Consider the following 25813-nt stretch of genomic DNA (forward strand, 5'->3'; position numbering starts at 1 on the left):
TTGCAGTCAATGAAAGATTAACCTTTTTCCTCATGTTTATAATAAACATGAGAATGTTCATTATAATGGAAATATGACATTATTTACAGGCTAGTTCAATTACATTTACTGCTTAGAGTAAAGTCCAAATTCTGCTTTTCAGAAAACAATTAACCATTCAGAAAAATTGAAAAGAAATTCCAAATGACTAATCTCCTCCCATATTGTCGAGTTCAACATTTATAAATAAAGTAAATCAGCAGACAGCTGCGCACTGTGGATTTCTGTTCATTAAAACAGTTCCTGATTAATAAACATGAACAAATTATATTACTCAAAAATGCACAGGAAAAACAAACAAATGCTCTTTGGTTGACATACAGATGTAGAGAATGTTTTCAGTCCACCTCACTTTCCCTGCTTTCATTGTGAAGAACAGGATTTGCCTCACTGAGCAGCTCTACGACTAAGGAGATGAGCTTTCCATCTTGAGAAGTGTTTGCGCTGGTGGGATTGTGGAGATTTCGGTACAGCATGGTCTGAATAGATGTACGAATTTCCCACAGCAGCTCCCACATCTTAATGGACAGCTCACAGCGTACCAAAGATCGTCCGAGAAATGACACTTCCACCCTTTCACCGTGCACTAAAAACAGGAAAACAATATGAGTGTTTAGTTCTCAAAACAAAGACAAGCTCTGCAGCTTGAAAAACATAGAACTATTATAGTTATTAATCAGAACAAGCCCCTTTTTTTAAAAAAATAGAAATCTCTCACACACACACACAAACACATGACAGATACATCCAAAATATAGCTTGGGTTAAGCTTATCAACACCAAACAGCTGTGAATAAATAACCGCAGGAAGGACTCATCAGCTACTGATCAGCTCAAAGGCTCACATGGAAAGATGTGGAATTAGTTTACCAAACCTACAGGCAACCTTCACCAAACAGAACAGTATCTGTGTCATTAAAATATGAGAGAACAATATGCTACCTCTCTCTGTGATATCACAGTCTGTGAACAGCAGCAGAGCGAGCGGATGGACGACTGAAGAGTCTCTGATGAAGACGTTCCCGTTGGACTTCACTGCACTGAAAAATGTCAACCAACGACTGGGGAGATCTTTTCCCCTGTGACAGAAAACACATGACGTTTATATGAATATTATGCAAGTTCATAATGCTGCAGAGGAATTTCTGAGCATGCTCAAACCTGTTCACAGAGGAGCGATGAAGCAGCACTGGTCCACTAAGAGTGCGAAAAGATAAACTGTTGGGACGAAAGCGCCCCCCTTTGGTCACAACACCTTTTTTCACCTACAAACACAGTGAGGGGGGAATATGGCTCAGAGCAGGTAGGTTGAGGTTCTATGTCATTTCACAAAGCAACTACAAAAACAAAAAAAGAAAATGTAATAATTCTCTAACCAATTGATCAGTTATAGTGGGGGAGGGATTCATACTTATACTACCGCAGAACTTACATTTACAGATCGTACAAACATTACTGCCAGTTCTTTGAGCAAGAATGGTAGAAAATAAATGACACCTTAGCCAATCTGAGATGTTGCCATGTACCTGAATGAGGTTTGGATACATTCCAGCCAGCAGCACAGCTTTCAGCAGCTCATCTTGGGTGCTGTGCTCATTGTATATGGAAGTGTGACGCTGGCACTCACTGGAATGAGAGACCAGTCCTGCTTCCTGCAGGTTTTCACCGAACTGAGAGATGAGACCTGCCATAGGATGAAACGGGACACGGAATAATCTTTAAAGTCTTCATCTTTGTGCCGCTTATCCGGGGTCGGGTCGCGGGGGCAGCAGCCTAAGCAGGGAAGCCCAGACTTCCCTCTCCCCAGCCACATTTGCCAACTCTGCAGGGGGGATCCCGAGGCGTTCCCAGGCCAGCCAAGAGATGTAATCCCTCCAGCGTGTCCTGGGTCTTCCCTGGGGTCTCCTCCCAGAGGGACGTGCCTGGAACACCTCACCAGGGAGACGTCCAGGAGGCATCCTGACCAGATGCCCGAGCCACCTAAACTGATTCCTCTCGATGCGAAGGAGCAGCGGATGAAGCCAACAGGACCACGTCATCTGCAAAAAGCAGGGACCTAATCCTGAGGCCACCAAGTCGGATCCCCTCAGCACCTCGGCTGCGCCAAGAAATTCTGTCCATATAAGTTATGAACAGAATCTGTGATCTGTGATTGGCGGAGTCCAACCCTCACCGGAAACGAATCCGACTTACTACCGGCAATGCGGACCAAGCTCTGACACCTGTCGTACAGGGACTGGACAGCCCGTACAAGGGGGTCCGGTACCCCATACTCCCGGAGTACCCCCCACAAGAGCCCCCGGGGGACACGGTCGAATGCCTTCTCCAGGTCCACAAAGCACATGTAGACTGGTTGGGCAAACTCCCATGCCCCCTCCAGGACCCCAAAGAGGGTATAGAGCTGGTCCACTGTTCCGCGACCAGGACGAAAACCACACTGCTCCTCCTCAATCCGGGATTCGACTATCCGGCGGACCCTCCTCTCCAGGACCCCTGAATAGACCTTACCAGGGAGGCTGAGGAGTGTGATTCCCCTGTAATTGGAACACACCCTCCGGTCCCCCTTCTTAAAAAGGGGGACCACCACCCCAGTCTGCCAATCCAGCGGTACTGCCCCCGATGTCCACGCGATGCTGCAGAGGCGTGTCAGCCAGGACAGCCCCACAGCATCCAGAGCCTTAAGGAACTCCGGGCAGATCTCATCCACCCCTTGGCCTTGCCGCCAAGGAGCTTTTTGACCACCTCAGCGACTTCAGCCCCAGAGATAGGAGAGTCCACCCCTGAGTCCGCCAGCTCTGCTCCCTCATGGGAAGACGTGTTGGTAGGATTGAGGAGGTCTTCGAAGTATTCCTTCCACCGACCCACAACGTCCCGAGTTGAGGTCAGCAGCTCCCCATCTCCACTGTACACAGTATTGATGGAGCACTGCTTCCCCCTCCTGAGCCGCCGGATGGCGGACTAGAATCTCCTCGTCTGGAGGTCTTTCTCCATGGCCTCGCCGAACTCCTCCCATGCCAGAGTTTTTGCCTCGGCAACGGCCGAAGCCGCATGCTGCTTAGCCCGCCGGTACCCATCAGCTGCCTTCTTGGCCTGTGGAGTCCCACATAGGACTCCTTCAGCTTGACGGCATCCCTCACTGCTGGTGTCCACCAACGAGTCCTGGGATTACCGCCACGACAGACACCAACGACCTTACAGCCACAGCTCCGGCTGGCAGCCTCAGCAATAGAGGCACGGAACACAGCCCATTCGGACTCAATGTCCCCCGCCTCACCTGGGACATGTTCGAAGCTCTGCTGAAAGTGGGAGTTGAAGCTCGCTCTGACAGGGGACTCAGCCAGACGTTTCCAGCAGACCCTCACAACACGTTTAGGTCTGCCAGATCTGACCGGCTTCCTCCCCCACCATCTGAGCCAACTCACCACCAGGTGGTGATCAGTTGACAGCTCCGCCCCCCTCTTCACCCGAGTGTCCAAGGCATGTGGCCACAGGTCCGACAATACGACTACAAAATCGATCATCGAACTGCGGCCCATGCCTCCCAATCACTCCCCTCCAGGTCTCACTGTCATTGCCCACGTGAGCATTGAAGTCCCCCAGCAGAACAATGGAGTCCCCAGAAGGAGCACCCTCCAGCACTCCCTCCAAGGACTCCAGAAAGGGTGGGTACTCTGAACTGCTGTTCGGTGCATAAGCACAGACAACGGTCAGGACCCGTCCCCCCACCCGAAGGCGGAGGGAAACTACCCTTTCATCCACCGGGGTAAACCCCCAACGTGCAGGCACCAAGCTGGGGGCTGATGAGAATGCCCACACCTGCTCGGCGCCTCTCACCATGAGCAACTCCAGAGTGGAAGAAAGTCCAGCCCCTTTCGAGGGTACTGGTTCCAGAGCCCAAGCCATGCGTCGAGGTGAGTCCAACTATATTTAGCTGGAACCGCTCAACCTCGCGCACAAGCTCAGGCTCCTTCCCCACCAGAGAGGTGACGTTCCACGTGCCTAGAGCCAGCTTCTGCAGTCGGGGATCGGACCGCCAGGGTCCCCGCCTCTTGCTGCCGCCCAGCTCACATTACACCCGACCCCTACGGCTCCTCCCGCAGATGGTGAGCCCACGGGAGGTGGGGCCCATGTAACCCTTTCGGGCTGAGCCCGACTGGGCCCCATGGGTAAAGGCCCGGCCACCAGACGCTTGCTCACGTACCCCACCTCAAGGCCTGGCTCCAGAGGGGGGTCCCGGTAACCCGCGTCCGGGCAAGGGAACATTTCTGCCCGAGTTTGTGTACATTATAGGGGTCTTGTGAGCCGTACTTGGTCTGGTTCCTCCCCTAGACACCTGTTTGCCATGGGTGACCCTACCAGGGGCATAAAGCCCCAGACAACATAGCTGCTAGGATCTTTTGGGACACACAAACCCCTCCACCACGAATCTTTAAAGTGCATTTAAAAAAATAAATTAAAAAATATATGCAAAAAACACATTTTAATAACTAGAAATTTAAGTGAGATTCAGACGAACCATTGATGAACCGGAGACTGGATTTAGACAGAGTGTATCTGTCCAAATACTCATCCCTGTCCTCTCTGTCACCCTCCTGCTGAAGTCTCCTCCAGCCCAAAACAGCTCTACTGAACACCAGATAGTCACTGTAGCTTGAGCCACTCAGAGCTTCTTTGACCTGAACAGACATGACAAAAAGATATTAAAGTCAATTTTATTTATTTAACCTGTGTGTAATAAATAAATAAATAAATGAATAAATAATAAAAATAAAATAAATAAAAATCAGAAAAAAAAATTGAGATACAGTTGATTAGTTGGGGATTAACTAGTACGGAGTTGATTCCAAATAATCCCCAAGCTAGTATTTTTATTAAACTGCCATGAACGTCAACAGCATGACAGGATAAAAGCAAAAACTTGAGTCAGTAGATACTTTAATTGCAAATATTGTCCACATTATTCCTTTGAACCTTAAAAGATCTTAAAAAATGGGGAAATTTAAAAAAAAAAAAAAAAAAAAAAAATTGGACTCTGCTTTCATCTCACCTTGTTGACAAGTGCTCGGTTCTGCAGGCTGCTGTGAAAAGGGTCTCTAGTTAGACAAGCAGCTACAGACAACATGGGCAGAACGCATCTGAAGAGGCTACTCAGGACTAAGACTTTTCCAAGCCGAGGGTCACATGCCATACAGGCAACACGCTCTCCTAACGGAGTCAGGGTTTCTGTTTTGTCCAGAACTCCTGTCAATGAAAACAATGTGGTCAATTCTATCCTGCATTGAAGTTTATTAACATTTAATTAATAAATGATTTTATATCAGTCTTCTAAGAAATGTCGAGCCACTCACCAATATCTTGTAGGTTTCGGACAGCATCTCTCACTGCTTCTTGCTCTGGACTGTCCAACACTTGGGATAAGAAATCTACAGCCTACACATAAAAGACAAGTCGTTAATTTGGACCAAATGTGTTAAACACTTGAGTTCCATATGAATTAATTTTAATCAATGTTTTCGATATTTGGTCTTTTTTCAAAAAATCAGTGTTTTTTTTATTTCAAGAGTCATTAATATGAAAGAATTAAAAAACAAAAATAGGTTTGAATCTACGAAAGGTAATGTCCCACTTCAGTACCTTGCAGTTGGGACTATGGATTTTAGCCTGAACTACTAAACTCTCAAGTGGGGTACGAAGGATCTCAGGAACAGGGAAATGAGTCATAGATTCCAGCTGTTTCCTTGGGAACAGGTGGTAAGATTTTCCTGGCTGACAACGTCCCGCTCTGCCTTTTCTTTGTGTGACATTAGAGCGAGAGATCCAAACTGTGTCCAGACAGGAGACCTGGATAACCACATGGACGGATTAGCTGATTCATAAAACAAAAGATTTTTCTGATGTTTATATTTTGTTTTGCTGACAACTAAATGGACGTTAAATGAACCAACCTTTGTCCGTGGGTCATAATTCTGTTCTTTGTGTGTTCCTGCATCCACCACATGAACAATGTCATCTATTGTAATGGAGGTCTCAGCAATGTTGGTGGCGAGTACAATCTTTCTCTGGCCTGCTTTGGGGCGCTGGAACACAGTCTGCTGGTCGGCCACTGACAAGCTTGAGTGTACTAGAATGAAAATGGAAGAAAAAAATGGAATCATGGTGCCTGGAGAAAGAAATCTTTGGTGGATCTGTTCTTTCTTACATGGCAGGATCATGTGTGAGCCTGAAGTAAAATGGGGTTTTTCTTGAAGTTTCTCTTGAACTGCTTTGATGTCCTGCCACCCAGGAAGGAAACACAGAACTGCACCTACAGAATGAAAATAAAAATTTAAATAAATGTAACTGGCCAAAATTTGAAACACAGTGAGGCACCATTGTTGAGCAGTGTGTTAGTTACCTGGCTCTCCATTTCTGTCAATGTGCTCTAGAACAGCAGCAACTAAATCTATATCTGGTGAGGCATCCTCTGATCCTTCCTACAACAGGATTGGATGATGCAAACTCAATAGACCCACAAATAAATGATATGATTAAATATGATTAAACAAAAATGAAAAAGTCTGAGAGTGTTGCGTTTCACCTTTATGTCCGTCTCCACTCGCTCTTGGACTACAGCTGGTCGGCGTCCCATTTCTCTCAGCACATCCTCCAGGAATTTGTCTTGTACTGGATGCATGAACCCTGGTACCTTTACAATGGGGCAGCCTCCAAAGTACTCAGCCAGCCTCTGATTATCACCAGTAGCACTCATAAGCACAACTCGAAGGTCAGGGTTCTCTTTTAAGCTTGAGCGCAGTAAGGCCAGCAGCAGGTCTGTGTTTATGTCTCTTTCATGAACCTCATCCACTATAACATGACTGATTCCTTTCAGAGTTGGGTTCGACTGCAGCTTCCTCAGCAAGATGCCCACTGTCAAAAAGAGCAAGGCTCCTCCACTCTGCTCCGGGGGACGGCTCTCAAGTCTCACCTTAATAGAGAAAAAAAGTTAATACATTAAGTTCAATTAAATTTTTTCCTCACAAACAGTTAATCTGACTCGATGTATCAGATGAGCACTTTCAGAAAAAGTAAATCCTTGATTTACAAAACAGATTTGGCAGCTGATCATCTATGCCAACTTTTCTGGTTTGCAAAAACTGAACACCTCCTCATATACCGCATTTGAGCAGATAAATGCTATTAATATAAATCTATATAAATAAAGTTGAATTAATTTGTTTTGCTCACAGGAAGCTAAACTCTTTTTACAAAAATCTGTATTTCTAAGCTCAAATAAACCATTTAAGCCATTTTTTAAAATTATTATTATTGTTTTACCCTAAAGGCTACAAGTGTTAGAGAACAAAATTAAATACCAGCAGTCCATGTGTTTGAGTATAAGAAAGATGGGTCAAATACATCTAACAGAAAAATTAAGACTTTTAATTTTATTTTATTTTTTTTTTAAATCTGACCACAGAAACTACAACTTTATCATATGAAACGATCATCATACCTGATATCCCACATAGTGTTTCAGTGCTGAGCCCATTTCATGAGCAACACGTTGGGCCACTGACACGGCACTGATCCGCCGAGGCTGTGTCACCAGGATGTTGCACTCTGCACCTTCTCCACGTTTCACATGTTCTTCCAGCACGAAGCGTGGGATTCGTGTCGTTTTACCACATCCTGTTTCCCCAGCAATCACAACCACTTGAGAGGATCGAACAGCTGAAACTACACGCTCACGGTGGTCATCGACTGGCAGTTCGACGCCCAGCCCGGGGTTTGCACTTTCCCATTTATTCTGCAGATAGAGGCTGCGCTTCTGAGCGTTATGTTCAGACAAAGGCCTATATGGCCTGCCGGTGATAGCATCAACTACATCTTCCTCGTCCTCTTCCTCATCGTTTACCATCTGCTGTCCTCTTGCCTCTTCCTCCTCCCATAGTTTCTGTACCTCTGTTGCTATGGGATACTGTGGGAAAGAGATTATCAAGTAATGATTTCAATACTTACACCTATAACTTTACTTATCAAGTCTACATATTTAAATAAGAAATAAATAAACACACACAATGGGACAAGAACTGACCTCTGAAAGATACTGCCTCATGTTTTGCTCCAGGTCTTCTGGGATATCTAGTGTAAGTGGACGTCGCTCCCTCTCTCCAGCCTCCTTCACCTTTTCTTGATGGTACTTTGCATGAGTTAGTGGTTGGTTGTCTTTACCCAGCAGCTCCAGCTCCTGCACCAGACATTATCAAGCTAATTTTGCCATGTTTCTGATATGTAGATGAAAGGCATGGTGGTTTACCAAAGCTCTCTTCACCTTTAGCTTAATGCAGGCAAGTGCTGCAGCCTTTTTCTCCGCCATCACTCGAGTGCTTGCTGTGGCTGTAAATGTCATCTCTTCAGGCCAAAGCAGAGTTAGTTCACACTTCTTTAGTTTCCCTCCAGTTGTTCTGAACTGTATTAACTCCTGAAAAAATAAATTACAGAGTCGTTTAATGAATAGAAGGAATAACAAGTTATAAGCCGGGATTGCAGAAGAGGAAAACATCAACAAACCTTGATTCTGTTGGATGATGTAGCCACCTGAACAATCCTGGTCAGGAGAGACTTGGGTTGAGGAAAGATGGAAAAAGCTTCAGAGATTTTAGAGGAGTCCTCTTTGGGAGCAGACTGTTCATCTGCTCTGGCTCTGGATACAACGTCATTATCTGTCCAGCAGTCTTCCTCAGGATCATAAGAGGAGGAATGTAGTCCTGCTCGTCTATGGCCTGCTCTTCTTTTAGGGAGCTGATTATTTGGACCAATAACACCCATTTCCTGCATACAAATAGGACAAAAAAAAAAAAAAATCTCCACAATGGCAAGACAAAACATTAAAATATGTGGAAGTTTCTATCATACCAGCTTACTCTAAGTTTGAGACAAGCAGCTGCAGCAGCAAATCGCTCGGCATCAATCTTCTTGGATGCATAACCCTCTTCTTCAATCTTGCAGGGCCACAGCAGTGTAACAGTGGCTTTCTACAGACATCACACAGACATGCTGAAAAGCAGGGGTTCAAACTGCACAGGCTGTGGGAGGTACCAAGTGAATCCAGAAGTGCCCTTTTATCAAGGCCAGATTATTCAATGGGCATTATGGGCACAAGCCCATGGGCCCACGCCTACTTGGGGCCCATGTGGGGCCCACACCAGCAGTTTGGACATAAAACTAAAATGTACATAAAAGCCAGATAGTTACATCACAGTGTCTAGTGTATTGCTATTGGTACCACTGGCTGAGAGATTTTAGAAATGTAGTTTCAAAGTGTGTCATTCACAATTTTCACAATGTTGTGGTGGGGAAGGGGGCCTGGGACACTCTGGGCCCAGGGACTTGTGCACTTTTAATTCGGCCCTTCATATCATCATGACTACTGACCTTGATTCCTGAATGTTCTGTGCAGCTGTACTGGATGACCCGGGAAAGGTCTCCCAATCCCAGTGACCGTGAAATTGTGCTGTTCAACAGGTTTTTGGGATCTGGGAATTCCGTCAGGAGGTTTGGGTCAATGTTACCTAATCGATAAAAACACAAAAATAAATGTCATACACAAAGAAAGGTCATGCGTGTGTATCAGATCACCCAGCCAACGTAACAAACACAGAAACAACGACAGCAAATACCTCAAAATTAAAGATGTAATGACAAATGTCCTTGTGGTTTCAGCTCCTGGTGAAAACTGTCAGCACCTTGCTAACGTTAAGCTAGCCGGCGTGTTTGCCTTACCTCGTTTTTTATGGGAATATGGCGTGCCATGGTCCCGAAAGCTTTTAGTTGAGGTCCCATGCCACCGTATTTCTCTCATACAGTTGGGCGCTATTTTCCTTTTAATATGAACACATGTGGCAAGGTTACACATCGCTTTTAGTCGCACGAGTAGTACACCGGGTAGCGCCATCTTTAAACTACAAATTCTTTTTCGTCTCTTTCTTTGACCCCCCGCAGTAAACAAGTTGTTTCACAGCGACCCCATTTGGTTGAAACTATAGTGAATCATGCGAACTTGTTTGCCACCAAAATAATCTAAATTGGAAACCGAAAACAAAGCTACAGATGCTTTCTAACCTATTCATCAGCTTAAAAAAATCGTGTCATTTACTAAGTGGCTAGACAGAAACCAAACCATTTTTATCTTACATGGAAAAAAGACACCCATAATAAAAACGATGCTATGGACAAGTTATGAGTCTTGAATGTCTCTATGAATATTTATTACATATATGAGTTCATTTTTTTACTTTATTATTTTATTTATTTTGTTTCGAACTAATTAAACTTTTTCAAATGTTATTTTAATTTTCCTTGATATTGCAGTTTAGCTTCGTTTAAAGCTTTTTCTGCAATTGTTGGAACTCTCTCCATTGTTATTATTCTCTTTGCGGTTGCCTTTTTGGAGGCGTTTGAATCTCTTTGTAGTGGCTTACATCTTTGTTTTAAGTGGTTTTGCAGTTCATTATTACATTTATTATGTATTTTCATTGTGGCTTAATTTACTAATATACAATGTTAGAAGTGAAATCAAGGTTCTGGCCAAAGTACCTTCTTACTCCTCAGGGTCGGCTGTCTACAATTGGTTAGTTTAACAACTTATCCCTCAGTGTACACAAGTTTTCCTTTAAAGTGGAACACTTACAAAGTTCATTACTGATGAGGTTTGATGATTTAATTCAGGAAATTCTCAAAATAATACTCAGCTAATTTCACTGTGAATTCAAAGATAATCACAGTTCCCTCTTTTTGAAAGTGTGTATATTTTTTTCTCCTTTTCTTGTTTATTACTTACCATCTTTTTAGAAGAAATCTCAGAAAGTATGTTCACTGGTTAATCACTTACTAAATCTTGATATTTATGAATTATATGATAAATGTAAGATTAGTAGTAGTAGTAGTAGTAGTAGTAGTAGTAGTAACTTTATTTCGAGCAGATGAACAAAACCAATACCAAGATGTACATATACATAACCAAAAAAAAAAAATATATATAAGCTCGAAAAGGAGTGGGAAGAAGAAAAACTTATTAAATCCCACCCCTAGATAACACAAATCAAAACCTTACAATACAAAGGATGCACGACACAATACCAACAATGGTCATGAGTAATACCAAACAATAGTAACGACATGACTTAATACCAACATTAGTTAAGAAGACTTAATACCAACAATGTTAAGTTCACTATTTCCAACAATGGTAAGGGACAATAATAAATAACTTAATATTGTTATAACTCATCTTCACTCAAAAACAATATGTAAATAGACTGTAATATAAATAGACTGTAATACAATCATAAAGATTGTATTAAGCAATTTCTCTAAGTGGTGTTTATGTTAATAACAAATTCATTAACTTGTGTGTATTGTCCCTTAAAAAGGTTGGCTATTAATATGAACCTGCTGTTATTGGAGACAGCTCCCAACAACAGTAACACGTTCTGTTTTTGAGTCTATACTGTGCATTAAAATAAACAAGGTTTTGGTGAGTCAGCTGCCAGTAGGGGGCGCCCTCTGGACAACCGATCCACTACTTGCCAGCCCTGATCTGATATTTAAAATGTGCATGACCATTCATGTATGGAAATGTAACTATTAACATCATCACCACTACATACATAATCACAACAATACTGTAGTCTTGAATGAATGAAAGAATACTTGAGCATCACACTTATAACAACATTATACTTATAAATAACCCTACATATATTCCTCTGCATTATATTTCATCAATACCATTGCTTTATACTTAGCTTTAAATTGATAAATAGAAGAGCATTGCTTAAGTTCTCTCCCCAACCCGTTCCAGAGTCTAACCCCGCAGACAGTCACACACATACTCTTTCTGGTGGTTCTAACAGGTGGATATTTGAAATTATTACATTCTCGTAAATTATGTTCTCCTTCTCTTACTTTGAACATAATTTGAATGTTTGCTGGCAATGCATTTTTACTTGCCTTATACAATAGCTGTGCAGTGTAAAAGTTTACCAAGTCATGTAATTTAAATAATTTTGACTGTAGAAATAGTATGTGTGTGTGGTCATAGAATCCAGCTTTATGAATGGTTTTAACTGCTCTTTTTTGAAGTTTAAAAATTGATTGTAGGGAAGTCTTATAATTATTACCCCAAATTTCCACACCATAACTTATATGGGGCAAAACAAGGCTGCAGTACAACAAGTAAAGGGCTTTGGAATCCAAATTAAATTTTACTTTATTCATTATTGCAATATTTTTGGAGATTCTATTCTGTATGTGTTGGATGTGTGGCTTCCAATTCAATCTATTGTCTATAATAATTCCTAAAAATTTGTTTTCCAACACCTTTTCTATTGTTACACCATTTATTTTTATTTCCAGTTCAGGATTTATGACATTACCAAAAATAATCATTTTGGTTTTGCCTAAATTTAGTGATAGCTTATTAGTATCCATCCATCTTTTTATTTTTTCTAATTCATTATTCATTATATTTATTAATGTGCTATAATTGTCATGGGAATAGAAGATATTTGTGTCGTCTGCAAATAATATCATTTTTAAAGCTTTAGATACATTAAAAATATCATTAATATATAAAATAAATAATTTTGGACCAACTATGGACCCCTGCGGCACTCCACACTCAATGCCACGTCTCTCTGACTCATGATCACCCATCTTCACGAACTGTTCTCTCTCTGTTAAATAACTCTTGATCCAGTGCCAAGCTACTCCCCTTATGCCATATCGTTCCAGCTTTTTCATTAAAATTGAATGATTAATTGTGTCAAAAGCTTTCTTTAAATCAATAAATATTCCAGCTGCATATTTTCTTTTGTCTACTGAATTTGTAATTTCTTCTACCGCTTCAAGTATAGCCATTGTGGTAGATCTGTTGGCTCGAAAACCATACTGGCCTTCATTCAAAATTTTACACTTGTCAATGAACTTTTCTAATCTCTTGTTGAAGAGTTTTTCTAAAACTTTTGAAAACTGTGGGAGCAGAGAGACTGGTCTGTAGTTTGTGAAGATGTGTTTGTCACCATTTTTAAAAAGGGGTATGACTTTAGCAATTTTCATGTTTTCAGGAAATGTTCCAGTCTGAAATGAAATATTACATATATGTGTTAACGGTTTTTGAATGCCATCAATTACTTTTTTGACAATTTTCATATCTATGCCATAACAATCAGTAGACACTTTATTTTTACATTTATTAATCACTCCTTTAACCTCCTCCTCACTCACATCTGAAAGAAAGATGGTTTTGGAGTTCCTTTCAATAACTGGATCATCTTTATCATTAGGAACTGGAATTTCTGATGCCAGATCAGGGCCAACATTTATAAAAAAAATGTTGGCCCTGAAGATTAGAAAATTCTACAATGTTTTGCATTTGTAGATAATGTCAAATTACAAATATACAATTTTGATGTTGGTGGTACTGCCGCCTGGAGAATGGTAAGAAAACTCCCAGGCTCTTTCTGATTGAGTCCTATAAATAGCTCTGCCTAAAAAGTCAGTTCTTTTGAACAAACAAAAGATGGAACAAGCACTCATCCTTCTGCTGGCTGTCACAGCTGGTAAGTTCACATTAAACACTGCATTATTTTCAATGAAAGCAACAGCAACAATTAATTTAAAACAAGCTGGGGGTCAAGGTGAATTTTATTAGACTTTGGGAGGGCTTTTATACTTCTTATACTTGTTTTTGTCTCTAATTTTGTTAAAAGTATCTGGCTGTGGTGTGCCTAGTTACTGGCCCGACACCAGCCGTGTGGTGAATGGGGAGGAGGCTCGTCCATACAGCTGGCCATGGCAGGTGAATCTCACTTTAAATGGTGTAGATGTTTTTAGTTCTTGACATTTTACTAATCTGTAAGTAAAAGTATATTTGTAATAACATAAAACCAGTACATTTTTCTGGAACTTTTAGGCTTCTTTGGAGTCCTTCTTCCCCACTTGCGGTGCAACACTTATTGCTCCTGACTGGGTCTTGACTGCTGCACACTGCATTACGTAACAATTGATTTTTTGTGGCATTTGGATTACAAACATAAGCAGCTGTTTAAAAGTATAAATGAAAGGATGTATTTATATTATTGCAGTGATCCCACAAAATTCCCTTTCTTTTATATCTATATTTTCATCATGCCAATAAGGTTTTGTATTCCCATCCAGATTTCACACATACAGGGTAGTTCTTGCCGAACATGATATGAACAAAGAAGAGGGACCTGAACAGTCCATCATGGTGGCAAAAATGTTCATTCATCCCAAATGGAATGACAACTGTGTGTCTTGTGGGTAAGCTGCACCTGCACGTCTGTTGTGAAATATAAACAAACTCTTCAGTCCTTGTGAAAAAGAGCAGCTGAGCTATTTTTTTTTTTTTACACCTGAAATAAACATGCAGAAAAAGAACTAACTTCACACTTGAAAAGACTCAAACCAATAAGGTCTTATTAATGGTGTTGGTCTGTTTTGTAGGAATGATATCGCCCTGCTTAAACTGGAGAAGAGTGCCCTTATCAATGGCAAGGTTCAGCCTGCTTGCCTGCCACAACATGGTGCTACTCTCACCCACAACCAACCTTGTTATATAACAGGCTGGGGTCGTCTCTACTGTAAGAATTAATCCCATCACTCACATCATCTTAGGTGTTGTGTGTCAGCGTATATTTCAAAATATGAAACTGTGTAATGTATTGGAAGTTGTATCAAGTATTATTCAATTTTTCAAATTGGTAAATGGACTTGTACTTCTATAGCGCTTTTCTAGTCATACAGACCACTCAAAGCGCTTTACACTACTTGTCACATTCACCCATTCACACACACACTCATACCCCATACCCCGATAGGCACATCGGGGGGCAGTTTGGGGTTCAGTGTCTTGCCCTAGGACACTTCGGCATTTCAGGGGAAGCCTGGAATCGATCCCTCAACTTACCCATTGAAGGACAACTGCTCTTCCTCCTGAGCTACAGCAAATTATTACTTGATCAAATTTTTTTGTAGCTGGTGGTCCGCAAGCAACTACATTACAGCAGGCATTGCTTCCTGTGGTGGGTCACAGTGTCTGCAGTCAAAGTGACTGGTGGGGAAGCTCAGCTAAGACAACAATGGTGTGTGCAGGAGGAGAGAGCAAGTCAGCATGCCACGTGAGATACAACCAGTGAACTCATTTTAGTAGTTTATTTAAAGAGCTGTTTGTGTCGTTCAGTGATTTGGTTATCTCTGCCTGAAACCGCAGGGCGACTCTGGAGGTCCGCTCAACTGTCAGGGCAGAGACGGCAGATGGTATGTTGAAGGAGTCACTAGTTTTGTAGATGGACGTGGATGTAATACTCCTAAAAAGCCTACAGTCTTTACTCGTGTGGCTTCTTTCATCCCCTGGATCAGTGAGGTGAGCAAAGAACCCAAAAACACTCATTGTACACAAGGAAGACACAGGAGGGGCTTTTTCAGGTGTGCAAATTTAATTATGTCATATTTCTTTGCAGACAATGGCCCAAAACTGAGGATGTTTTCATGACTGGTGAAGAGACTTAATAATAAACATAAAAATTATTGTATTACATTTGACTTGGTTTATTTTTTATTATTAAAGCTTAAAGGAAATAATGTGGATTTGATTAAAAAAAAAAATACACAAATGTAATTTTAAACAATGCAAAAAAAGACACAAACAGTGAAACAGTAGAAAACAGTGTGAATACTATTATTAAGAGAAAAAAAAAAACCTTTTCTTATTGCATCTGAACAGAATTAAGACATCAGTGTATCTAGAAGAAAATTAAACTTTAGAGTTTAATTTAAGAAAAACTAAACTCTAAATGCTTGACGAATCTGAATGTAAATGGATGAGGTGACGGTACTTATTTACTTGGTGAATAATCAGGCAATGAGAACACATGAGAAGAACCTTTTAGGTAACAACTATAACAACTGGGGCCGTATTTTCTCTGTAGTTTTAGTTTTAGACCAAAACGACAGGAATTTCTCATGGCCCCGAGGCCATCTGGGTGAAAAAGTCTACACCCCGCAGCTCCTCAGGTAAGTACTCCTGCTCAACAGGACCACTGAAAGCTGGGTTGTATTTGTAGCCTTTGGCATAGCCTAGCTGTTTCATCAGTCTGGTGGGGGCGTTACGGAGGTGCAAGGGGACGGGAGGAAGGGGGCCTTTGTGGTTTCTTAAACAGGCCTTCACATTGGCATAAGCTTTATAGACCTCCACAGACTTGGGTGCTCGTGCCATGTACACGACACACTGAGCGAGGATCACCTGATACACATTAAAGAGAACAACTTCTGTTAGAATGACTAAACATTACAAAACAACTGCTTTTTAGACAAGTGAGCCTACCTCACATTCAGGCATCCCAATGAAATGACAAGCTTGGAAAGCAGATACAGCCTGAGGAAGAGCAGAAGGATCTGCCAAACCTGATGGAGACAGGTCACGACACATACACCCACATGAGTTATAAACAATACAAAAAACTAAATTTTGCTACAGTTAACACTTCTAAATACTTTCCACATTTGGGTCAGACAGTAAGAAAAAGAAACATGTAGGTGCATCTTATCACACAACCTCAACTTTGATAAAGCTGGGACAGTTTATAAATACATAGACTTTCCAAATCTTTTGTTGGAAAGTGTTGCATCATCACATTTGAAAAGAGTAAATATTTGCAAACACCCCCCCACTCAAAAAAAGAAAAACCCAAAAACAATAAAGTTTATCAGCTTGAACATTAAAGATCGTATTATTGCAGTATATTCAACTGAATATAGGTGAAACAGGACTTGCAAATCATTGTATTCCCTTTTTATTTTTGTTTTATACAACACTCTCAAGTTCTCCTGAGTGGATGTGAGATAAATTCACTGCTGTTGTTCATATTGTGACTGAAGAAACTTGTGCTGCAGTTAAAATGATGCAGATTTATTGATAGGTTTGACCTGGTCAGACTGATGTCTCAAATTATTCTAGACACACCAGAGGTTTATTCAAGCATTGACCAGATATTCAGTTGGCAATAGATTAATGGAAACCAATGAATGTCTGAGAAGGGCTTAATTTATTTTTATGTTAAGAATAACCATAAGGTGTCTGTCTATTTAACTGAACCACCAATATAAAAACACCTGAAGAAGAACACCTGAAAAGGAATTGAGATGAGAAAATGGGGGATCTGTAAACAACAGGAGCTGTCTCACCAAGGACCACAGAGGGCATCACAACAGTAACCATCAAGATCAGGGCAGGCCAGGGCCCACACCACAGCGAGGGCAGCGGTGCAGGACCCCGCCAACCAACCTGACCTTCACAGGAATGACCCTGCAGACTGAACAGGCATAGCTCCCAATACGGACCATTCCCATAAGGAAACCACAGGAGTTAAAAAGCAAAAACAAGATTAAAATAAACCTAAAAATAATAAGAACAAATAAAAACCAAAAAAAAAGTAAACATAAAAGATTAAGTTCATATATAAATATATAGCAAAATAAATAAAAGACAGATATATAAAATAATAAGTAAACAGATAAAAAGACTAAATATATACATCTCCATCTTGTCAAGGAAACCAAGTCTGCTGATTGGCTGAAATGAGGCAACATTACCAGTAACATAACCACGGATACAGGCATAAGGTTACAGTTCATCACAAATAATAATCAAATTCAACAATATAATATACTTTAACTGACATACCCACATCCTCACTAGCGAAGCGGACTAGTCTGCGGGCCACATAGAGTGGATCCTCACCGCCCTCCAGCATACGGCCCAGCCAGTAGAGAGACGCATTCTCATGAGAGCCTCTCATAGACTTATGCAATGCTGAGATGCAGTTATAATGCTCTTCACCTGCCAAGAACCCACGTGGCAAAGAACGAGGGTCATTACAGCCTTCACATGTTATGCCAATAACTGAAATGCTACAGAAAGAAGGACATCTGCTAGAACAAAGGGACAAACTCTGTCTCTAGAAAGGTGACGTGGTAAGATGAGGGCCAGTTTCATCACCAAGCGAAGCAGGGAACAGTAAATGTCAATCTTCTAGGACAGCTGAGTGTTGTGTAACACGTCAGTGACAAGGACTAATGAGTCTTATAAAGGGAGTTATCCATGGATTCTCTGCCCAAGGCGTCGATGATTGGAGCTGCTGACGCTGCAGGGTGCAGATTGTAAAAACTATTTATTAATAAACATAGTGCTGATAGAAGCTGTGACTCAGAGAGCAAAGAATGTGAAACATCTGCATTAGTTAGCTGCCACAGATAAACTGAGACCGCTTCTTTTTAAAAGAGCATCAAGGTATTATTAGTTATTGAACTCTGATCACATGTTGTAAACAAGAGAAATAGAGAGCAAGAATAGAAACACCAACAGATTATATACATTTTTCCCTTCCTTTGCAATTCAGGCATTTCATGTGAACGTCCCATAAAGATCACAGAGTTCTCAGAGGCAACATCTTTGGGTTGTCAAGTTCAAAGGGTAACATCAGTAAAAATACTCGGGGCAGATGTTTAAACCAAAGTTTTCATGTTAGCATATTGTGCAAAAATGTCTCTGTGGTGTGATGCCTAGCAAAACATCCTGAAACAATCCATCGGTTTGACTAGAAAACATTTTTAAAATAAGATGACAGCAGCGAATCTTTGGAGGTCACACACTCATGTAAATTTTCAGGTAACGCCTCACTTGATATATTTAAGTGTGTTCTGAATAAGAAAAGATCTCAAAACACTGGTTCTGAAACATGTTTGCAGTGAACAAATTTTAAGGAGTTACAGGATTTAGAAGTTGACCATTTAATGCAGATACTGAGTCTGCAACTAGTCATTATCAACAGGCCATTGTGTAAATTTCATGGCAACCCCAAAATTAATTTTTTCCTTTTCGTTTTATTGAACAGCAAGAGAACAGAAACATGTTCTGAGTAAACCAAGTTTTACAGGACAAAAAATAACTAAGAGGTTTCATTTCAAGATCACACAAAAGAGGAAGAACAGTCCTATAAAAACTAACAAAATAAATACTCACCAGCTTTATCATAGAGAATGTGGGACCTCTGGAGACCTTCCTTGACGTGCTCCTCTGTCACCACTATCTCTTGAGAGGTACTGTCTTGTGTTGACAGGTTTGTCCGTGTTAGGTTTATCTGAGCCTGGACAGCCAACTGGAGACCATTCAGTCCAGTTCTTGCGTCACCGTCACAAAGGTATGCTATGGTGTCCAAGGCTTCTTGTTCAATGTATATATTTAGCCTAAAAATGACAACATTTATCAGATATATAGTATCAGTTTGAGATAATTATTAAACACCAAATATTTTATTCCATTCATGTTATAATGCCATTTGTTCGGAATTGTTTAATTCTGTAAATGTCAAACATTGGGACACACACCTATCAATTAACTTTGAATGAGTGTGTGTGTCCAAACCTTTGACTGGTACTGCCAGTCAAATATGATGTAATGTCTATGGTGTAATGTCCAGTGATGTATTAGGTTACGACAAATGCAGTACTTTAAATGATTATTTAGCTTTTCCTGTGTTGGTTTCATCTGAGTTGAAAGTAAACTGTTTATAAATATTTATTCAATACTCAGAGCTAGGGCTGGGCGATATATCGAATATACTCGAGATATCGTGGCTAGTCCTCTGTGCGATATAGAAAATGCCTATATATCGTCATATTCGAGTATCCTGTTGTCACGCAGTTGTTTTTAGCTGTGGGCGGGGTTTTCCCCCTCCTCCTCGACTCTGCACCGCTTTGCACTGAGAGTTAAAGCAAGCGCACCTAGTTACGTACATAACGTGAACTACGTGCTACGTCATGAGAGGCAGCGTGTAGCCACTTTCTCGCTAAATTTGGCGACTTTTTGTGAAAAGCGACTAGCGACAAATCTAGCAACTTTTACTGGAGTTATTGGAGACTTTCCTGGTGTTTTGGCGACTGACTTTAAAGCGCATATTGTAAAGTTATTGTCAGAACGAGAGTCTCTCCCCGTCCTAAAGCACTCAGTCGCTCCGGCTGCAGCTGCAGCCAGTCAGAGGAGCAGAGAGGACACCTGCACGACTCCACCTACAGTCACAATGAACAGCCAAATCCGCCGCTGATCCCGCTCTGGATTACAGAGTGGGACGTAAATTGCAAAGTTTTTCACGTCACGCAAAAAGAATTAATTATATTTGATTACATTCACAGCCTCTATCACTTACTCACCTCATCCACTGTGTGTGACACAAGCATATTTATCTGGCTCGCCATGTCTCTAGAAAGTACAGAAAGGAGTGGGAATCAAACCCTGAATTAAAAACTGGCTGAAGCCGTTTATTGGAGACGATACGAGGGCATTCTGCCTGTATTATAAGACGGATTTCTACGCTAAACTCTGCGATTAAAAAAAATACACGACAACTCAAAAACGTATCCATAAAGCAAACCCTTATAATAGTTCATCATTTGAAAAGTCACCCCCTAGAGCACCTATGTGCTCTATGTGCAACCTACGTTGCATTTATTACATCATGCAAAGTCACTTTATTTTGTTTTAAAATGACATGTTTCTTCCACTGCTTTAACTGTTCAATAAATACGGTTTTGATCAGTTTGCTTCGTTACAATTTCATCCTTTTGGCATGAATGTTTAAAATCAGCTTATCTTAATGGAGTATGAACAATTATGTTTTAATGGAGACACAAAATCATCTTACTGATGTGATTATAAGCACCAAAGCATTCATTCAAGGCTAAGGTAAATATCAAGATATATAATGGTATATCGTGACATGGCATAAAAATATCGGGATATTACTAAAAGGTCATATCGCCCAGCCCTACTCAGCCCTAGCCTAACATGTATCTTAGAAGTGGAGTTCGGTTAACCACAGTGATGTACCCAGGGTGAAAGGTGAGCCATCTTCACACTGGTTTAAAAACCAGATTAAATGACTAAGATTTGATACTCAATAACTCCTTTTCAACCAAGCAGTCCCAGTCTAGTTCATGGAAGGCACTCGAGCCAGTTTCTAAGTTGTTCTACCCAAGTGCTGTTCTGGTTTAATCACCATTCCAGTGTATTCTGTACTCCTGTACACAAACAGAGTGCAGGGAGACTCTTTACCTTCACAAACATAACAGATTACAGTCTTTGACTTATTTTTCGAGTAAATGGATGCATTAATTGCACTAATCTTCATATTAAACACCATTGTAAACATCAATTGGGGTTTGTGAACACTGTCTGCAATGACTGGCATTTTCAAATGGTATTCCCCCCCCCCCCCCCCCAAATCACCCCCAGTCCCCTCCCACATGACTCACCGCCTCCCTGGACTCTGTGTGTCTTGTTTTAGTTTGTGCTTCAGTGTATGAGGTTTTTTTCTCTGTATGTCCGGAGTTACATGACCTTTTTTTTCCCTCGACCCCCCCCCCCCCAATCAATAAATATAGATTTATATATTGTGACACTAATAAGATGTTTTAAAATGTAATTTTATTTTTTTACAAATAGGATTTATGCTTACCATTTTGAGTGGGAAATGACAGTCGACTATTAAAATACTTGGCCCAGCAGAGAGCTGGAATCCAGCTTTTTCCTTTTTTTTTAAAAAAGTACTTTCTAAGTTAGGTTCTGGTTCTGAACCAGAACTACAACTGGTTTGGTAGAAAAGAACCTCCAATATCTATTAAAAGCCTACGGTACATTCCCAAACAACCACCTGCAACCTGAAGGAAACAGTTGTCCTCAAATGTCTTCCATCAACATATCAGATAAAATCCGAGACGTGGGCATAAATTCTAACAAAGGATGTTGGGGTTGTGTGACATTTCAGTAAGGGCGTACAGGAGAACACTTACTCATGTCCGTTGGTCTGGTCTTCATCTTTGGGACTGGCCGGCCCCTGTTCTCGAATTCTGAACCCAAGTTTGGCCACAGCCCTTTTCAGGATCGAACCCATTGCTTCCACAGAAAGTTTCTCCAAAACCAGAACTCTGCATCTACTCAGCAGAGCAGCATTCACCTGAAAGGATGGGTTTTCAGTGGTTGCTCCAATAAGAGTTATCGTCCCGCACTCCACATGCGGAAGGAAGGTGTCCTGCAGAGGCACACATTGTGAAAGAAAAAAAAAAGGCTTAAATATGCATTACTTTCCTAACAATTAGTTTATTATGAACCCTTGCCCGTTTGAATACAATCATCACAAAACAATGCCACTCAATTACTTTGTAGAGCATTTCAAAGCTTATAACATCATTAAATAGGGATTTAGAGCTATGCCTTTCTGTTATCTGATCTAGGGATTTATTGTTGCTTGTTGCATAACTCAAGATGTCCCAGAACCCAATCCTGATTTACTGAAGCCGTAGCTGGAAGTAAAAAAAAAACTGAAGCAAACAGAGTTGTCAATTTACTTTAATAAAGCATGTAATTTCTTCCATTAGTGGGCACAATTAAAAAAAGATGAAATGATACAAAATGCTACATTTCAAAACAAGTTATCTTTGCACATTATTGACTTAAACTTAGGGATGCAAAGATCCACTTTTTGGGAGTGCCGATCCAGTATCGACATCTGAAATTTAAATATATCTGCAGATCCCAATATTTTTGCCGATACCAAATCTATCTATGTGAACATTATGGTTATTATTGCTGTTACAACTGTGTAAGATTTCATTAGGTTATAATAAATTACCCATCCTTTCTGAAACTCACCAATACAAATATAATAACATTACAGATCTAACAATTTCAACATTTTGATTTGGCACATTTGACCTAAATACAACTATAAATGTGTGGTTTTGAAACAAAGATCTAACTTTTAGTGTAAGAAAAAATGTCACATTTTAACATTCAAGGGATTTATTTCTTTTAAAACATGTCCGAAGCATGTCATCAAACACATCTGTGCTAGCTTGACTAGTGTGTTGTCGTGTATCGGTTGTGGTATTGGTACATTTTTATTAATACCAAGTACAAGTACACTCACTTGGTACTGAGCTGATACCGATACTGATATCGTTATCATTTTTTTTTCAAGAATCAAACATAGGTATTTATATTATCAACACAACAGTGACCTTACAGGCCAGGCTGTGTAAGCTATCTTGTTATTGATTTTGCAGAGAAATATGACCTTACTTCTGAACATACACAACTAAGAGTTTGATCATCTGCAGAATAGCACAGATTACATTCTTGTGCCTCACATTAGCTGTTTTGGCCAGCGTCTGAGTTTTGTGCCCAAAGATAATAATACAAAGTCCATTCAAAGCACACTTCTTATGGATCAATACTCCACCTGCTGGGATTTGTTGAAACGGTGAATTTCATCAATGAACAGGATGGTCTTCCTCTTGCACAGTCTGAGCTCATTCTGTGCCTGCTTGATCACCTCTCGGACTTCATTGACAGATGCACTGGTGGCCGACAGCGTCACAAAACGAGCCGTTCCCCTTTTCTTACTGTTGCTGGCAATTATGTGGGCTAGGGTTGTCTGAATGAAAACAAACCAGAGCAGAAATGAGGGCAATAAATGGCCAGGTCATGTACAGTAATGCAACTTATTTTTAGGGCCTTGTAAATCTGCGCCTTTTAAATATTTACAACTGATTACAAAAATAACCAGTAAATACTATAAGACAGATGACAGGAGTTAAAGAGGTAAAGTGTTAGAGAAGCATGTTGATAACATCTAACAATGATGAGCTGCTGAACAACAATCCACGGTAGGAACTTAGCATGCCGAAGAAGTCATTGACAAGCTGAATTCATCTTGACAGAGAAAGCAGATGTAGAGAGCAACCAGACCGGCATTTATTGTCTGATGCATTTGCAAAAGCAATATCTGAAGTTTTAGTCAAAGAATAAAACAAAAAATAAAGGTCAGAAAAAGTTTGTGAAATATATGAGCAAACTATAATTTTATGAAGGCCAATTCTCCTTTTAATGGTTTTTGAGAAGCCAAATTAATTTAATAACATGGTGCAAAGGTTTAAGTCTTAACCAATAATGCTCATCTCCTGCAACTATCTGAGATAAATCACACCAAACAATGCAAAGTTTTTCAATGCTGTAGAATTATAATAAAAAAAGATCATTTTTTTCTTTATATTTCAGCTGTTTAGAGTAAATTAGCAGCACCTTACCAAGGACAAGAAATGCTAAATTCAGATTAAATTTAAAGGATTATGATCAGAAATTAGCAGAAATGCATTCTGATGATTATTAATGATTTTTTTAAATAAAGCACAGCTGCGCATTTTGTCTGTTTTCATTAACTTTTTCTATAATGGTTGGACCATTACAATAATATAAACCCAGCAACTATGTGTTAAATTAAAAGAAAAGTTTTGTTGTTGTCGTCAGGCGTCTATAACTGCAACATGGACTGAAAGAGAATCACACTGCGTGTATCTCAGCGGTCACCCCCACACCTTTCCACATCCAGGTGGGCCCCAGAGGATCAATGATGGTATCTCATGAGTGTCCAGCAGTGACCTGACGAGTGTTTGCTGGCCAACAACCTTATTTTGACCAAAGTATTCTTCCAGTGTGTTTGGTCTCAGAATCTCCGCCAGAGGCTTGTCTAATGCAAAAGGTTGCTGTGGTGAGAAATCCTCAGTCTCTGAAGTTTTTTCTTTTGGCATAGTGGTTGGTTGCTGTTGGCTCTGCAGTCTCACCGGGCTTGCTGATTCAAACTCAGCCTTTGGCAATGCACGTTTCCCCCCTTTACTGAAAGCGCTGACAGGACTTTGTTTACTGGTAAACAATGAACTGCGGTCGCTTTGAATGGCAGGTTTCCCCTTGTTCTGAAACAGTGAGAAAACCGCGGACTGCGTCCCAGCCATGGAGGAAGAGGAGGTGCTCGACATGGATCTGTTTACATATTCCGCACTAACGCGACATTTCTTCACAGGAGGTTCGCTCTCGACTTTTGTGGACGGACTGCCGTCAGTCACACTCTTCAGGAGACATACGTCAAGATGTTCATTAACTGTCACAGCTGTGAAGTCTTTAAAACATACGGGACATTGCACCGTGTCTGGTGCGGGAGGCTGCATCTCGTTCGCCATGTTGATTGCCGCAAAATGATGGTTGACCTTAAGTCACGTGACCATGATTTCCTATAATGTTTTAAAAATGTATTTGTCTTTTAAAAAGTTATTTTCATGCCATGACAACACATTCCATATTTACAAGTATTAAATGAAAATACAATACGTGATTTTTAAAATAAAAAACAGAACTTTTGTTTTCCTTTATGTTTGATGTGCGTTTACGTGCAGGTGAAAATGTCCGTCATCAGAGTGCTACCACCCATGGCAAGTTTTCACTCGCGTCATTTTCTATGGTAATAGCATTTCATGCGATCCCACAATTAATGGTACGATTATTTGAGAAAAAATATTTCCCATAAATACAACAACAATAATATAAATATTTATAGACGTAGATTAATATTTTTTCTCGCTCTGTATGTGTGTGTGTGTATATATATATATATATATACACCTGAACCAGTTTTTGACTTTGTGACAGCCAGTAGTAGTTTGAGCAGCGAGAGTATCCTCATCCAAAAGTGAGCTCAATATTGTTTTTGGCAGTGCTGGTGGTGAAGCCACAGGAGGTTGGGGAGGTTTCCATGCATGCTGCACATATCTGTGACTGGCCACCACTGAATGAATGACGCATTCTGTCTATCTCCTATTTACTCAA

The 25813-nt window shown here is 40.7% G+C and overlaps 3 protein-coding genes across 4 annotated transcripts; 1 reads left to right on the forward strand and 2 right to left on the reverse strand.

The window, feature by feature from the left end:
- Positions 1-21: 21 nt before the first annotated feature.
- On the reverse strand, positions 22-9979 carry dhx30 (DEAH (Asp-Glu-Ala-His) box helicase 30). The gene is made up of 19 exons (XM_079244414.1): positions 9802-9979; positions 9454-9590; positions 8943-9053; positions 8590-8850; positions 8351-8500; positions 8114-8266; positions 7532-7996; positions 6617-7003; positions 6434-6512; positions 6239-6343; positions 5985-6160; positions 5674-5880; positions 5388-5469; positions 5087-5280; positions 4556-4715; positions 1566-1723; positions 1201-1304; positions 982-1118; positions 22-625 (listed from the first exon to the last, which is right to left on the reverse strand). The coding sequence occupies exons 1-19, from the start codon at positions 9971-9973 to the stop codon at positions 378-380; spliced, it is 3486 nt and encodes a 1161-aa protein (XP_079100540.1). The 5' UTR covers positions 9974-9979; the 3' UTR covers positions 22-377.
- A 3621-nt stretch (positions 9980-13600) lies between these two features.
- On the forward strand, positions 13601-15581 carry LOC306758463 (chymotrypsin-like elastase family member 3B; the record flags this gene model as incomplete). Its single annotated transcript, XM_079243790.1, has 8 exons — positions 13601-13640; positions 13791-13879; positions 13994-14076; positions 14239-14364; positions 14548-14684; positions 15079-15221; positions 15314-15466; positions 15564-15581. The coding sequence occupies 8 exons, from the start codon at positions 13601-13603 to the stop codon at positions 15579-15581; spliced, it is 789 nt and encodes a 262-aa protein (XP_079099916.1).
- Positions 15582-15691: 110 nt separating this feature from the next.
- wrnip1 (WRN helicase interacting protein 1) lies at positions 15692-25170 on the reverse strand (the record flags this gene model as incomplete). Of its 2 annotated transcripts, XM_079243586.1 has the most annotated exons (7): positions 15692-16345; positions 16427-16506; positions 17786-17941; positions 19124-19347; positions 21949-22187; positions 23397-23591; positions 24532-25170. In XM_079243586.1, the coding sequence occupies 7 exons, from the start codon at positions 25168-25170 to the stop codon at positions 16064-16066; spliced, it is 1815 nt and encodes a 604-aa protein (XP_079099712.1). In that variant the 3' UTR covers positions 15692-16063. The 2 variants fall into 2 exon arrangements, with proteins under 2 accessions (XP_079099712.1, XP_079099713.1); XM_079243587.1 differs by lacking the exon at positions 17786-17941.
- Positions 25171-25813: the final 643 nt, after the last annotated feature.

The sequence above is a fragment of the Telmatherina bonti genome (genome assembly GCF_933228915.1).
Source record: "Telmatherina bonti genome assembly, chromosome: 7".
NCBI lineage: Eukaryota > Metazoa > Chordata > Actinopteri > Atheriniformes > Telmatherinidae > Telmatherina > Telmatherina bonti.

What these genes read in the sequence shown, in the direction of transcription:
- dhx30 (XM_079244414.1), bottom strand. Translation starts at nt 9,973, where the DNA reads ATGGCGCTACCCGGTGTACTACTCGTGCGACTAAAAGCGATGTGTAAC. An exon ending in ATTATGACCCACGGACAAAG is followed by an intron (nt 5,881 to 5,984) that starts GTTGGTTCATTT and finishes GTGGTTATCCAG; the next exon opens with GTCTCCTGTCTGGACACAGT. An exon ending in CAGTCTCCGGTTCATCAATG is followed by an intron (nt 1,724 to 4,555) that starts GTTCGTCTGAAT and finishes ATCCTATGGCAG; the next exon opens with GTCTCATCTCTCAGTTCGGT.